The following is a 16920-nucleotide window of genomic DNA, read 5'->3' as shown; positions in this document are numbered from 1 at the left end:
AAAAGATAAGAAAGTAAAGGTCCATCCTTGGAAAGCCTAATGAGGCGTCAAAACCTCTTCTGACCGCATTACAAATACTATGACCTAACCTCTCCACTCGCAAAACAAAAAGATAAAGCAACAAAAGGTTACCCTATCTAATTCCCCTAGAAGAGTAAAATGCATCATCGAACCACCATTCTAAAGAAGTTGCATTAAAGAGGAAGAGATAAAGTGCATTATGATTTTATGAAGGGTATGCAGAATATTACCATATACCAAAGAGTCATTCATAAAGTCCAAATGAACCCTATCATAAGCTTTCTCGAAATCAATCTTAACAACCATCCGACTTGTATTTCTTTTTTTTTAATTTGGAATGAGTGAACCTTCTAAATAATCAAAATGTTATCAGTAATATTCGCCCTGCCACAAAACTTATTTGTTTCGGTCAAAAAATCGTAAGCATAATCATTTTAATCCTATTAACAATCACCTTTGTTAAAACCTTGTAGATAGTCGAGCAAAGATTGATTGGACGAAATTGGGAAATCTCCTCCAGTGAAGAAGACTTCAGAATAAGAACCAAGAGAGTTTTATTAAAGAAAGGATTGATATTACCGCCTCCAAAAACATTCCTTACCCAACTAATAATTGAAGGTCCAACTGTTTTCCATTGTAACTGGAAAAATTGAGCATTCAAGCCATCAATACCCAGTGCCTGTAACGGTGCCATATAAAAAAGAACATATCTCACCTTCTCAGTCATCACCTTACTAGAAAGCCTAGCTTGGTTGTAACACCCCTTACCCGTATTCGTCGCCGAAATAGAGTAGGAGGCATTACCGGAGTTTACCGAATTAATTTTCCATTAATACGAGTTAAATACTATTCATTTACTAAAACATGCCATGGCGTTCTTTAGATGGGCCTCCAAAGCCCAAAACATACTTTGAGACCAAACCAGAATTAAATCGAAACCATAGGGAATTTTTTGCAAAATCCCAAAGTTTTTTTTTTTTTTTATCAATATAACCCCTTTATAAATATCTAACATTCCCTGCAAATTTTAAAACCGAGACCAATCCAACCAACCAATTCATTTCAATCAATTTGTTACCAAATTATACTACTATTATAATTATACTATTTAACATATTCATCATTCTTTACTTTAATGTATATTTCTTAAACAAGTCTTAGTATTTATATAATCATCAAACCTTATACATGCCATATAAATCAAAAAGAAATTTACAAAAGCTACCGGAGATAATCTGGATAGTGTGATCCTCTGTGTTGATCGATCCTCCGTATACTTCCACGCCAATCTACAAGAGACATTGATTACACTCATGTAAGCTTATAGAAGCTTAGTAAGTTCATAGGCATAAAACATAAATCTTACCAAATATTTATACACTTATACAATATACATAATTATTAAGTTCACCTGTCAACCACAGTCATTGGTGAGTTCCCTTGTATAAACTTACTACCACTTATCCATTTCCTTTAATTCTTTTGGGCCCATTTGTCACATATTATTCTTTAACCAAATTAGGGAATGGTTACGGAAAATTGAGTACTTCACTTTCACTTTGCCATAGTATAACTATGGTCTTGCGTATGATCACTTATCACCTTTTGAAGTCATAGTCCTGCCATGGTCTTACACTGATCACATTTATCACTTGTCACTGATCAGATAAGTGTAGCTAAAGCTACCACTTATCACTTATCACTTGTCACTGATCAGATAAGTGTAGCTAAAGCTACCACTTATCACTTGTCACTTGTCACTTATCACTGGTCAGATAAGTGTAGCTGAGGCTACCACTTATCACTTGTCACTGATCAGAAGTACTCAAATCCAACATTCCGCTCAATTTAATCATTTATTCGATTTTTGGGTTGTTATTTTATTCTCTATTTATCAATAAATATATTTCATCATACATATTACATTATATAATTCATAAAATTAATATATAATCATTCAAACTTCAACCATATGAACTTACCTGGGTCGATTTGCAAAATTTGTGAAAGTTCAGGGACTAATCAGCTACTTTTTCTTTTCCTCGACTTGCTTCGGGTTCTCAATTTGCAGTAAAAATATGAAAAACCAGCTTAAGAAAACCCTTCTATGGTGTTTTTTTCTAATGAGAATGTAGAAAAATAATGAGAAATCTAGATAATTCCACTTTAGTCCTAGGTTTATTAAGTAAATTTTGCAATATTCCAATTTTGCCCTTAATTCATCAATTTTCCTGATGATTTCATGCCTCTCGCCGTCCAACCCAAATAGACCTTGGGTCTATTTTCCTTTTAAACCCTCTTTCTTTTATCATTTAAGCTATTTAATCATTTCCCATAATTTTACATTTGTTACAATTTAATCTTTTTTATTCAATTAACTATCGAAACTTTAAAATTTTTAACGAAACTTTAATACTAACTTATTAACACTCCATAAATATTTATAAAATTATTTATGGCTCATTTTAAAATTTTCAAACTCTCTATATCTCATTTTCGATTCTAATTTTTAAAATTTTTATTTCTAGTACACTATTCGCTATTTCAAAAATTTTCCTAACTTCACACTTAACTTATTTTCACTAAATTATTAATATTTTCTACTCATTTGTCGGATTTAGTGATCTAGAATCACTGTTCCGACACCACTGAAAATTTAGGCTATTACATTGGTCCACATCAATACACAAAGGAAACTTGCACCAAATTGGAAAAATACCTTACAACAACCCTTTATTCATATAAAGATTCCTGAAAAACTCAATGGTATGGCTACTAATATCATCATTATCAAAACACCAATCCCCATTTATCTTCAACGAGCATTATTTGTTTTGAGCCCATCAGAAAATTGTAAGGCCATAGAAATGTTTTGTATTGTGATCCCCATGGGCTAACTAATTACACGTTATCTCTCAATAGAAGCTTGAACACCCTTAAATATTCCCATTACTTGGCGTTTCTAAAAGAAAATATTGTTGAAAACCTCCTTATTCTACAATTTAACCTTTTCGGTAAAATGAGTGACAATTTTCGACAAAAGAGAAGTCAACCAATCATCCATTTCCAAATCCTTAAACGATGGATGAGAAATCCATTTAGCAAAAAATATAAAGGGTGGCTAAGCCCTCCTCCCAAACTCAATCAATATCGGTCTATGATCTAACTTTGTTTTCAACAAATGTAGGACCAACATTTTAGGATATAATCGAGTCTAGAAACCATTGTATATAGCTCAATCAAGCCTTTTAAACAAATGACCCCTACTCCACATAAAATTTGGCCCTTTGAAACCCAAATCCTTTAGGCCATTGCAAAATAGAAATCCACACAACAACTTACATCCTCTACCAACTAATCGAGACCCCTCGTTCTTTTCATCACTAGTCAAGATCGCATTAAAATCGCCTTCTAAAATCCTTGGGTCTTGCATTGTCCTAGCAACTATACATAAAAATTCCCACAATTGTTTATGTTTTGAAAAATTAAATTTACCATAAATAGTAGTAAAGTAACAATAAGCATTATTAAAAGGTAGTACCACTTTCATATAAATAAATTGAAAATGGTTGAAAATGACTTAAACTTTGGCAAGATCAAACCATAAAACCGAAAAACCCATTAGCTTCAACACAATAAGAATATCGTAGACCAATTCTCTCTATGATATCATTGACCCTTGACCCATTGACTCTTTGCTCAAGCACCACAATAATATAAGGAGAATAATCTCTTATATATTCCTTCAGAAAATGAACAAAACTCAAGCTACCGCACCCTTAAATGCTTCAAACCAAAAATTTGCCACTCATGTTGCAACACCCTTAACCCCGTCCCGTTACCGGAACAGGATTACTGAGTATTACCAGTCATTACAGTACATTTGCACATAAACGAGTATAAATGCAATATATCCATCTAAATATAATTTTTAATGGGTCCACAGTACTTTACAAGTATAATTAAAACAAACCAGGATTCGATCCTAAAGCTTAGTAAATTTTTCTTGAAATTTTAAATTCACTTGTTTTGAACAGTACCACACGCCCGTGTGGCTAATTTAACATGCCCGTGCAACATGGGACACGCCCGTGCAACATGGGCACGCCTGTGTCCTCAACCTGTGTGCAACACTGACTTTAAGATACGGCCGTAGCAACCAAGGCACACGCCTGTGTGACAAACTATGTGAACTCAAAATGAACCTTGTATTTTAAAAATTTACCAATCTTGTAAATTTCAATCCACAATCAATACAAATACCAATATTAAACCAATCCAAACGTATTTTATATATTATCTAATATTTAACTTTAAACACTTATCATATATCATTATCAATTATCAATTTACTTACTTCACTATTACAATCACAATCCAATATAACACACTTAAGACATCCTAGGTACATGCCATTACTGATAATTAACATGCTTTACCTTTTTGAGTTCGGGATCGACTTATGATGCTGATTTGACGATCTGTCTTTAACCTAACCTGCGCATGGAAACAAACCGTACGCTGAGTATGAGCACAGTGGTATTTCTATAAACCAATACTTAAGTCAATAATAAATCATATATCAATGAACCTTGAGAATTCAATCTATTACTACTAATAGTTCAATCATTTGTTTTTGAAATATAATGCTAAGATCTTGTTAATCACTTTCGATGAAATGTATACAATTTCAATGTTTGTTCACTATCCATCGATTTTTTATATTTATTCAGTAATAACCTGTGTTCAGTATCATTCAGACATTCAGTAGCAGTCATTATTCAGTAACAATTAGTTTTTCAGTACTTTTATTTACAATTCATTTGAGTAATAATATTATTCACCTTTCATTCAATATTTTGTACTATCTCATTTTAATAACAATCAATATTCTTGGTAACAACCAATTGATCTTTATCGTTCAGTACCAGTCAGTCAATAGTAATAATCGGTTAATCAGTAATATTCATTTATTCAGTATCAATTGTTTATTCTATAACAGTCAATTATTCAGTAGCAGATAGTCTTTAATACTTTTCATTACCCCTATTAACATGACTCAGACCTGGACGGATACACGGATCCAACCCACACACCGGGGATAGTATACGATGTTTCATCGACCAAACTGAATACCTTGTAAGGGTAATAAAGATAAAGATAAAGATAAAGATATGATGGCGGTATACAAAGTACCTTATCGGAACAAATCTAGAACAGTAATAGTAACAGTCAGGTACGGAGTACCTCTTCGGAACGAATCTGGAACAGTCACAGTTGTCGACACATATAGTATCTCATCGACACACAGTCGGAATATCCCTGAACATTTCCAATCCTATGGCATGCCAACTATATCCGACTAGCCCGAAACAGTTAATAGGGTATTCAAATACTCTTTCAACTTTTCAATTTCATTTGTAATTTAGTTTCAATCCAATTTAATACATTTTTTCATATCAATCCACATGCAAATCAATTTCAATGCAATATACATTTTTTAAATTTCCACTCAATATTCACATATTCTATTCAATATCAATAATCACTAATAATTTATGAATTTTTATTCAATTCAATACCATAATAATAATAATAATAATAATAATACTTACCATTCAGTATAAATAATAAATTCAACAAATAATTATTAGATTCAGTTTATAGAAATACAAACCGTAATTCTCAAGTTTACTCGATATCCTCGTCCACTTTCTCTTTCCCCTTATTCGATGACATTTCTGGCGCTACGTTAGCTACGGAAAAATTTACATTCATTCAAAGTCATTAATATCATATTCTTCAGATTTCCATGTAACTTTTCCATAAATTCCAATTTAGTCCTTCCACCATAACCATTCTTTTTCTTCAAAATTAACTTAAGTTTTCATCTTTATACTTGCTTAAAATAAATTTCAGCTTTTCACATTCAACATAAAACTTAAATTCTGAATTTCTTTCAACTTAGTCTTTACTATGTCAAAACTTAACTTTCTCTTTATGATTTAATCATTTTCCCTCTTCTAACTTAAATTTCTATCAATAAAACTCATAATTCATCATTTTATTCAACATGAATAATATCTAGAAATTTAATAACCTCCAAAATATCAACTTAATGTCATTAAAACTTTGTTCTAAAACTTCTAAAACATCAAAATTAAGTAAAAATAGCTAAATTGACTTACCTATTAAACTTTCAAGCTTCAAAATCCCTATTTACCCTTTTTCCTTTTTTTCCTTTCTTTCCTTTCTTTTTCTCCTTCTTTCTCCCCTGTTTCGTTTTTCTCTGTTTCTTTCTATTCCTTTTTCTTTTTCTTTGTTTTGTTTTATATATATATATAATAACAATAATAATAACTTAATAATATACTTATATAATAAGTAAATATACATGTATTTTACAAATGTACATATACTAATATTACACATGTCACTATACATACCATACATTTGTCAACTTTTATTTATTTTTCACATAAAATCTTATAATATAATTATTTAATTAATAAATACCTTTTATAAATAATAAATATCTATTAATACTTAAATACAAGCATTACAAGTGTATGTAATTTTATTAATACACTTGAACCCAATCATTACCATACATTTGTCTTACTTTTATTTCTTTATCATATAATATCAATTTAATAATAATAAACAGTATTATTAAAAATAGAATAATATTTACTTAAATAATAAGCAAATACATACATGTATTACAAATATGTGTATTATATTTATTACACTTGTATTTTATTTTTGCCATACACTTGGCACTCTTTTGGCTTATTTACTTATTTAGTCCTTTCAATTTTCTTTATTCTATAATTAAACTTTTACACTTTATTCAATTCAATCCTTTTCCTAATCACTCTTAATTAAATTAAATTCACTTAATTAAACTCTAATTAACAACTTATTTTACTTAGTAAATATTTATTATAAATATTTACTGAATCTATTTTAGAAACGGAGACCAAAAATACACTTTTCCAATAACAGTAAAATTCGGGTCATTACACATGTAAAATAATTCAAAAGATAAGGGAAAACAAAATCACATTATGTTGACATCTCCAAAGCCACAACATCCTGATTAAGACTGACATCTAACTCAACTCCTTCCATATCTCCATTAATTGTTTCTAACTCATGGTTGAGACACTCAACCATGTCCTCCATTGCACGACAACTGACACTTTCAAGTCTTTCGAACATTGCAATTGCACTCCCCTTCCAACCTTGAACCCAACGTGGGAGGATAGATTCTTAACAGTACCATTTAGAGGTCAAAAAGAAGAACCCGAACCACCTTAAAAGAGCAAATTGTTCTCATCTCTTGACAAACATTGTCAATAGCCTTGTCAATATTAGGATTCATGTTTTCAATTTCCTCCACTGATACCACTACGTTTTTTCTTTATCTAAACGTATATGAACTTTTTTTCCTGTGAAAATTGGTAAAGAATAATCCACCTGATTTGCAATAATTAACAGGCCCCCAGAAATGGGTTTAGCCTTATCAAGCCCATGATCTTGTTTCTTCATGACTTGCTTACCTTCATCTCTCTTATTGGGCTTGTGAGTTAAGTATAGGCCCTAAAGAAAAAGCTCAGTACTTTCTTATATTGACCTTTTTCCCTGTTATCAAATATTTTTTCCAAATTTAACAAAGCCTCAATTTTGAAATTTTCTTAATTGCTGCCTTGATTCCCTTTGACAAAATTATCTATTTTTCTTGTTAACTTACATGATTTCTATTGGGCAACCATCCAGTCCCCGTACTTCTCTTTCTTGACCGAAGACTCCTACTTCAGTTGTACCAGTTGGTTTTCCAATGGGTCAACATCTTGTGACTCGTTTCTAGCATTTAATGCGTTGCCCTCATTTAAGTGACCATATCTTCCACAACTATAACAAATTTTTGGAAGGGGTTCATATTCAACCTTTTGAAGATAATCATCAATCCAAATCTTCGAAACTAATGGTTTGCTCAAGTCAATACTAACAGTCATAAGAGTAAATCTTTCCCGTGAACCACTATGAGTTTTGTAATTGATTTTAATAACCCGCCCACTTGTTTTACCGATTACCTTTAAAATGCTCTTCTTGTACATACACAAGAGAGATCGGATAATCTAATCCATGCAACGACATTTAGAGGATAAGGTTGACTTGTACTGAACATGGGAGTCCATGGTTGAACAGTAACATAATTGTAGTACACGACCCATAGACCTTTCGAAAAAGTTGTCAAAAATTTATTCTCATTTTTGAACTTAGCCAAAACATAATCATTATCAACGTCCATAAGATGAACATATGGTTGTGGTTTCCACAGAGCATAAATATGATTGTACAAAGCGTTAAGTTCAATCCTCGTTACTAACAACTTAACAACCATCGTTCTCTCCATACTTATCTTTATCAACTTATGAACTCTCTCTGAGAACTTGATAGAACAGACTTTATCAATCATTCTCGTTGCAAAATCCCCATCCACAAGAGCAATGTCTTTATTGTAACCACCGCAGGGGCGAAGCCAGGGGGGCTGGCATGGGCCCCGGCCCCCTAAAATGTAAATTTGCTCTTTTGGCCCTTAAAATTTTTTAAAAATTTTAAATTAGTAAAAGTAAAATTGTACTTTGCCCCCCCTAAAATTATAAAAATTTGATTTAATCCTTTACAAATTATAAAGATATAAACTATAAGAAATTAAAATTTTATCCAGCCCCCCTAAATATTTATTCTGGCTTTGCCCCTGAACCACCCATTGTATTATTAGTTTTTTATCCTTGACCACTAGCCATAAGCTGATCTTTGAAAGACCTAGTTTCTATAATACCCCTTACTCGACCCGATCGCCAGGTCTAAGCTATAGGATGCCACATCCGTTGCTGGAGTAATTACTATAAAATATATCGCAAATAAACCATTCAAACTGTCAATCATATTCTAAACACATTTATATAAGGATATACAATTTTTTCTGAGTCTCAATTGAGCTTACAAAAGTTCTTTTGTTGACCCGAGTATGAAATAAGACCAAATTGTAAAGTTTAAACTTCAGGGCCTACGTCACGACATTATCACTTTCATGTCGTGATGTCGCCAAACAGTTTGTCACGTCACAATGTCAGACCACTTGACGTCGTGACATCACTTACTATCGACCGACGTTGCGAGGAGAAAAGTTGCTCATCGGGACGTAGACTCTGTTTTGGATAAAATATAAGTGATTCAGTACCTATTTCAAGCTTATTTTTATGCATAAAGGTACAACTTTACCTACACCAAAACATTCCAAACACATGCTAAGACAATCCATTTAACCATTCCACTCAATCAATCCAAATTAACTTCAATTTAGCATCAAAACATATCAATTCAACTTGTTGAATCACAAATCATTCAATCATGCATTTAACCATTCAACGTCATCATCTTAACTATACCATTTCATGCTCAACATGTCTTTTTAAGTGTCATTCATATATCTCAACATGATACCAAAACGTTCATATACAAATGGGCATTACCCTTATCAAAGATCAAACATAACAAACACCTACGTACATGCCATATAACCAAGCCTTAAAACAATAAAAAGATTGTCGAATCAATAATAGGATAGTGTGAGCTTCTCATTGATACACTTGACATGTTCTGCAATTCAAAAATCTACAAGGGAAATGGAAGGCAAAGGGTTAACCATATTGAATGCTTTATAGGTCCATCTGAAAATTACTTGACTTGCCTTAACATTTCAAAAATTTAACAATTAAAACACTTTGGTATATAACATGACATCCTTTGGCATCCTTATATTTTCATGTAAAATTCAACAACACAACCAATAAGTTAGTTCATTTGCGTCACAAGAACATATAACTCAAATCATATGCATGTTCAAACATTACATCTTACTATTCAAGCCATATACAATTTGCAATATAAGCTGTTCAATTCATATCCAATCATTTCAACCATTTCATTTTCGTTAAGTTATCATTTTTCTCGCCCGAGGGAACCTTAGTAAACTGAAGCCGGATACACAGGATTATAGTGCTCACACAAGCTGGCAGTGGTTAGAGTTTCTCATACAAGCTGACATATTTGTTCACACAAGCTAACATTAATGAATCAATAATCTACAATAAATGTTAGATCTTAAATAACCGTGTAAGTCCCTAATCATTTTTATATTTGACCCTAATGGTATGTCATATGTATCTTAATCCTTTACTAAGTTCACACGGGCATTATTACTGTGATAGTATCAATTCAATCCCTGTAACAATGTATACAATATCATGTCAATCATATAAACATTTCATTTCCATTCGATACCTTGTACCTATGCGTAGTCACCATATATTTCATGCTTTATGATTTACTCCATTCGATGCCAGAAATCAACTAGTTCACATTTATTTAAACTAATGAACTAATCAAATACAATTAAATCAAAACATGAATAAAATAATAAGATCCATATGAATTTACTTGGAAAAACAGTAAACGAGCAATTCTCTAAGTACTAATAACAATTTTACATTTTCTCTGGTTATCCTTGGTTTGATTCAATTCTCGATCTCTAATAATTCAATCCAATTTATCAATACTAAACATCTTATATAATTCTATTATATGCATGTATCAATTCAATTTCATTATTCGAGTGTCACCTAAAGTTTTTCATTTTATTCAATTTAGCCCTTAAACTAAAATTGTCATAAATTTCAAATTTGAGCTTCGATTTTGAAATTGATCTCAATTACATCCTTATAGGACCCTCTACTATCAATAATTACAAAAAAATTCATCGATTTCAAAATTTATACACTTTAGTCCCTATATCCAAAAACTAGCAATTAAACTTTACAAACTAGTCTTTTTTCACTTCAAAGCTTAAATTCTAACAATTTAGTATCAATTTCTTCAAGCACTCATCAATGACAACTTTTAGTAACTTTAACAATTTTGCAAATTGATACATGGGCTAGCTAAATCAAACTCTCTTGACCTCAAAAAACATAAAAATTACAAGAAAAATAACTAAATTGAACTCACCTATTAATGACATAAATTTTTAACTATCCAAACCCTATTTTTTTTCTCTTTTATTCGTGAAGTAGAATATGAGTATGAAAAAAATGTTTTGTTTTGTTTTATTTTATTTTGTCTTTTATACTTGTTTAATATATAATTAACTAATCTACATTAACTTAATTAGCATTTAATTAATTAACACTAAGCATAATTAACTAATTTGATGGATTACAACTAGCCTCCACCACTGTTTGGTTATATATTAATGGTCCAATTGCTTAATTGGTCTTTCGGTTAATTAAAATTTATAATGATTAACTTTTACAATTTAATTATTATACCGTAATTAACTATAAAATTGACAAAATTAAGGAACAAACTTTAATTAAGCTTTACACTGACATCGTAAATATTAAATAATAATATTTATGGGCTCAAACATCAAAATTAGGGTTCCAGAATCATTGTTTTTGACACCATTAAAAAATGAACTGTTACAATTTTTCTAACTGAATTTGTATCCATAAGGTCACCTGGATTGTTCAACGACTCTTCCTCTCGCCGGCGAACCTTTTTAGTGACCCGACCACCATTGGTGACACCCACCGAGAAAGAAAGGAATATTCTCACAATTAGCCATTTAAGATTTTTTAACTCCCTTCACAAAATGGAATTTAAAAACCTCAATGTGTCTTTATTTAATTAAATAAATATATTAACTTTATGTTACCAGTTAAAACCTTATACTTACCAAGCATTACAAATATATAAAATCGTTCTCCCCTTGAAACGAAGATTACCATTTTCCAATCGTTCTTTTTTTTTCAATTTCAGTAGATGAATTAGTATATTTTTGTGGAGGGAAGATCAACTATTTTTAAAAAAGTCTTTGAAATTTCGTTCGGTGAAAATTGATGGACCATTCAACGAATTGAACCGGAGTTTTGTCTTGAATGTTGGAAGCCAGATTCACTAAGGTCGATTAAGTGGTAGCATTGCCCTTAGATGCCATAGAAGGGGTAAAGATTCAAACCCTACCAAATGCGTGATGCTCATGTTCTTTTTGTAGGTGGCCGTGCACCAGACATAGTTCGATCCGATGAGGCACTCTTACTCTATGAGCTCTGCCTTCAGCTTGAGCTTTCAAGCTTTCAATAGAGTCGAGAGACAAAATCTCAATTAAAAACCAGAGTGAATATCAACTTATCGAGGGATTCATAGGCTCCAAACAAATAATTCTTTAAAAAAGTTTTCCGGAAAGAGTTCACCACTGCTCAGCAATCTAATTTCGAAGAAAATATAGAAAAGTGAAGAAATACATTCACATATTGAAAATGAAATAATCAAACGATCGTACAAAAGTAAGCTACACGTTTGGTTCTTTAGTTGAAAAGATGTAAGAAATTTAGGGTTTATTTTATCACAATAAGAACCACCAAAAAAGAGGGTTTGCATGCATATGCATATATACTGTTAAGGACGATCAATGAACTAAAGAAAAACTAATAATAAAGATAAGTGCATATGCAATTGATGAGCTCAAGAAAACCCTGATGATTAATTAGAAGAAATGTGTACTCTATTATATATTATATACAACAGCCAAGGAGTAATTAAAACATATTTAGCTAAGTATGTAGCATGTACTTCAGGTAAAGTTTCTGTTTGGAGAACCCGCATAGATCAGTTAGGGTTTAAAAACAGCAAAAAATAAAAAATAAAAGATAATCAAACATTACTATATAGCAAAATGAGATGTCTCGAAGAAATGATAAAAAAAAAAAAAGATTGGAGCAAATCTTAAAACATCAAATAGGGTTTAAAACTTTTTTATGTAAATATACAATGAAGCATATTAAATAAAAAAATCAATATTGATTATTATCATAGTGTAAGTAGAATATATGTAACATAAACTTACCTCCTTCACTAATTGATTCATTCCATGCCGTTTTACACGTATGATAGGATGACAGTTTTTTTTTTTTTTGAAAAAAAGAGAGAGAAAGGGGAAACTTTAACGCTTAAGGATGAGACCCAGTTTGTCTTGCTTGTTACTCATGTTTTTGTGGTAGCTTGCTTGTCTTTTACATGGAATTATACTGCAAGGAAATGGTTGCCTCGAAAAGGAGCTTTCTTTTTCTTTTTTTTTGGCAGAGCAGCAGCGCACGTGTAACCCAGGACCCAATGTTCACCTCTTATTCCATAATGAACCCTAGCATTACCAATGTAAAAAAAAAAAATACGTAGCGAAAAGACAGCCAAACCCTAAGCCCATAACCTCCCATCTCTTTGCCTTTCTTCAAGTCATCATTTGCCATCTCTTCGAACCTCAAACTGACACTAGATTTATTATATTTATATGAACCAATACTCATGCGGTGGCAGTATTAGTGAAGTTTGTGATTAGAGTAGAAGATGGTCACTGTTAAATAAACAAGAAAATTTTTATATTATTATTTATGTGAACCATCAATAAACCGATTTTTTGTTAAAGAAACCCAAAACCCTTCCATCTCATGAATGTAAATTCATTTCATATTCTTTTTAAGAAAAAAGAAAAGTTAATAAGCAACAGAATCTGAAACTTGAAAGTATTATGGCACAAGAAAAGGAACCTTACTGAAAAGGTTGTTTTTTTGGCTTTTTTTTATATTTTAAAAAGATGAATTTTATTTGTGGGAAGAACAATTCTGAGACAAGCTGCAAAAGAATGTGAGTGAGAAATGACTGCCATCTTCTGGTACTTAATCGTTAAGCTACAATAATGAGGAGAAGTGAGAAATTAAAAGGCTACTTTTTATAAAAATAAAACCGGAAAAACCCACCAGGGAGAAAATCCAGAAAATTTGTACATCATCCTTCTTCAAACTTCAAACTTCAAACCAAACCCAGATGAATCCCATGATCAGCAGCATCTTTAACACTTAATTTAAAAACATCAAAATCAACTATTTTATAAAGGAAGAAGATTAAAAGGTGATCAGAAGGTCAAACTAACAAGAGGTGACTGAAAAGGATAATTAAGGAAACCAAAAAAAAAAGAAAGAAAAACCCGAGTTTTTTTTTTTTTCTGTTTTGTTAATAAGGAGGATGACCTGTGCCCCAGTAGGCCTCAGCTGGCATTTGGACTGAATTTAGAAGATTTGGTGGTAACCCTTGAGCGAAGGATCCGTTGGGATCTTGTAATAGTTGCTGCTGCTGTTGTTGTTGTTGTTGAGCAGCCATGCTTCCCGGTGACTCTAAGGGTCCACTTCCTGGAATCGGGTCCAGAGGTTGTTCCTCTTCCTCCAACGGGAGCCTTTCATAGGCCGCATTACCAAAAGAAGCTGCCATAATCACCACCGGACCTGAAGCAACAAGTTGACCCACCACGGTTCCTCCAACTACTTGACCTTGACCACCGGCTAAATATATGGCCAATCCCGATGCAGCCGCTGGTGCCGGGGGAGGCAAAAATGACCCAGAAAGGGATAAAATTTCGAACCGTCCTTGTAAATTCACGACTGCACCAGGAGCTCCAGGTTGTTTTAAGGTTACATTCGTTACAGTTCCGCTCCCACTCAAAATGCAAACCCCTCTTTGTTTCCGCCTAGCGAAAGTCGAAACGCTCTCCATAATATCACAGCCGTTGGCAATTTCCATAACATGGGACCGGAGGGCGTTGGCACTATCACGGGTTATGATGATCGGCGGCTTAGGCTTGTTCTTGGAGCCCGCAGGTCTGCCTCGTGGTCTTCTTGTGAGTTCACCTTCAGTTCCAGGGGCTACGGCTAGGTCGTTGCCTCCACCACCCGTGTCGGAAGTAGTGCCAGTGGCGGCGGTGGTGGTGGCTGTTTCTTCTCGATCTCGTTTCTGGCCACGGTTTTGTTCATCTTCAGAATTTTGTTGTTGGAGGAGATGTTGGAATTGATGGTGCGGATTTAGATGAAGATCTCTAGCGAGGAAAGGAGGAAGATGACGGCCATGAGCTGTTACTGGGTCCATTTCTGTTCGTCCTTTCAAAGTTGAAACCTAATCATCAACAAATCAGCTAACCAGTACAAGAACCAACTGAATTCTGATGGAGAAAGAGAAAAGAAAGGACAATAAAGTTCCTATTTTTGTTCCTTTGTGGATTAGAGGTTTGGTATTGCTGGGTATGTTGAATAATTGAATATCTACAGGTTTTTTTCACGAAAAAAGGGCAAGAGAAGAGATTTGAAGCATCTACCACCAAATTTTAAGCTGAATCTATATTCTCTCCACTCTTGATGTGAGTTGACTAATTCTTGGAACTGATGTGCTTCTCATGTAATGAAGATAAGTTTTGGTTAAGGGTTTGGAAAGAAATAAGGAAGAGGAGGGAGGGGTATGAAAAATAGCCAAAAGATGCTAAGAGGGGAGAGATGGTTTATGGGTTTAGATCTGAGGCTTAGTAAAAGGTCAAAAATAAAAAAAGGGGGTGTTGGGTTAGGGTTAGATGATGAAGTGGAGATCAGGTGAGCTGAGGGTGGGTTTAGTATTGGTAAAGACTGCGTGAGTGAGGTGAGCATGGGATGGGCGGTGTATACTCTTTCTCTCTATATTCTGCGAGTTTCCCCGCCCACCATGGGGCCCAACACCCCACGTTCTCGCCCCCCTCTGTCTGTCTTGTATTGAGAATTAAAAGTCTGCAGTATGAAGATCATGCTGTCCTCCATTTAATACCTTCATGCCTCCTCCTATCTCTCTTCTCCTTCCCTCTCTTTTACTCCCTAAAAATTCTGCCTCCTCCTCCCCCTTCCTATATATCCCTACTTTCCACCCCTATTCATGATAATGACCCTACATTTGCCATTTCCAAATCTTGGAAACCAAAGCCAAAAAGTACAGAATGTTATGTTTCCTTTGTCAATCAATTAGCTTTATGTAATGTAAGGTCTCTTTCATGGGATGGGATTCTTTGTTTCATCCTCCAAATTGTCCCAAAAAAACAGTATCTGTCATCCAATCTAACAACTGAAAAATATAAGCATATCTACATTCTACAGTAGTTCTCAATCTCATTAACTCACTTGCCCACAAGATATTATTAAGTCTTACTGTAATAGAAGTTTAAAGCTGTTTGATACATAGCACAATTGGCTTTGTTTATAGGATTCCATTGAACTGCGGAGTCGGAGATTCTTTGTGTAGTGCTGCACTGCACATTTTAATAATTCGATAAAGCAATGAGAAAGTGTGAAAAACTGAAACCAGGCGTTATTGTGGTTGGAAAATGACAGGATGGAAATTAAAAAAAAAAAACTGAAACAAGGGTGAGCTAGCAGCTAGCGTTACGATATTTGGATTCATGCTTGCCGTGGCCGTTGCGCGAATAAAATGAAATAAGAGTCAGCCATCCATTTGACTACAGTTGCAACCCAATATATATTACTTACTAATTCATATGATTAAAGATTCCAACATGAGTTTTCAATATTTCTAAAAGCCATTCATGATTATTTTTTTCACATTACAACACACAAAGTTGTTGGACTAGATATATAATTAATTAAGTTAGCTCTTTTTAAAAGGAAATGAGATAATTTGCATAATTAATAATATGGGGGAAGGAAATTAAGGGGGGCATTAAAGGAGAGTGGGCATGGGGAATTGTAGTTGGACCTACTGCAACGAAAATAGGGTCAGGGGCGTGTCTTAAGGGGGACTCTTGTTTCTAGGATACCAATTCAATGAATCAACAATAATCTTCTCTTCTCTCCTCACCTCTCTTTTGTCTTCAATTTGATGCATGGGGAGATTAAGGGATGCTAGCAAGCTGCATGCCTTGTTTATTACACGATCATTAAAACGGAACTTATGATAAAAAATAATATA

At 33.2% G+C, this 16920-nt stretch overlaps 1 protein-coding gene across 1 annotated transcript; it reads right to left on the bottom strand.

Annotated features, from left to right (window-relative positions):
* Positions 1–13861: 13861 nt before the first annotated feature.
* Positions 13862–16157, bottom strand: LOC108459516 (AT-hook motif nuclear-localized protein 22-like). The gene is made up of 2 exons (XM_053022101.1): positions 15293–16157; positions 13862–15093 (listed from the first exon to the last, which is right to left on the bottom strand). Exon 2 carries the CDS (start codon positions 15064–15066, stop codon positions 14161–14163), a length of 906 nt encoding a protein of 301 aa, XP_052878061.1. The 5' UTR covers positions 15067–15093; positions 15293–16157; the 3' UTR covers positions 13862–14160.
* Between the last annotated feature and the right edge of the window lie 763 nt (positions 16158–16920).

Source organism: Gossypium arboreum, chromosome 11, assembly GCF_025698485.1.
Source record: "Gossypium arboreum isolate Shixiya-1 chromosome 11, ASM2569848v2, whole genome shotgun sequence".
Lineage (NCBI taxonomy): Eukaryota > Viridiplantae > Streptophyta > Magnoliopsida > Malvales > Malvaceae > Gossypium > Gossypium arboreum.
This window is presented reverse-complemented; position numbering and strand designations above follow the sequence as displayed.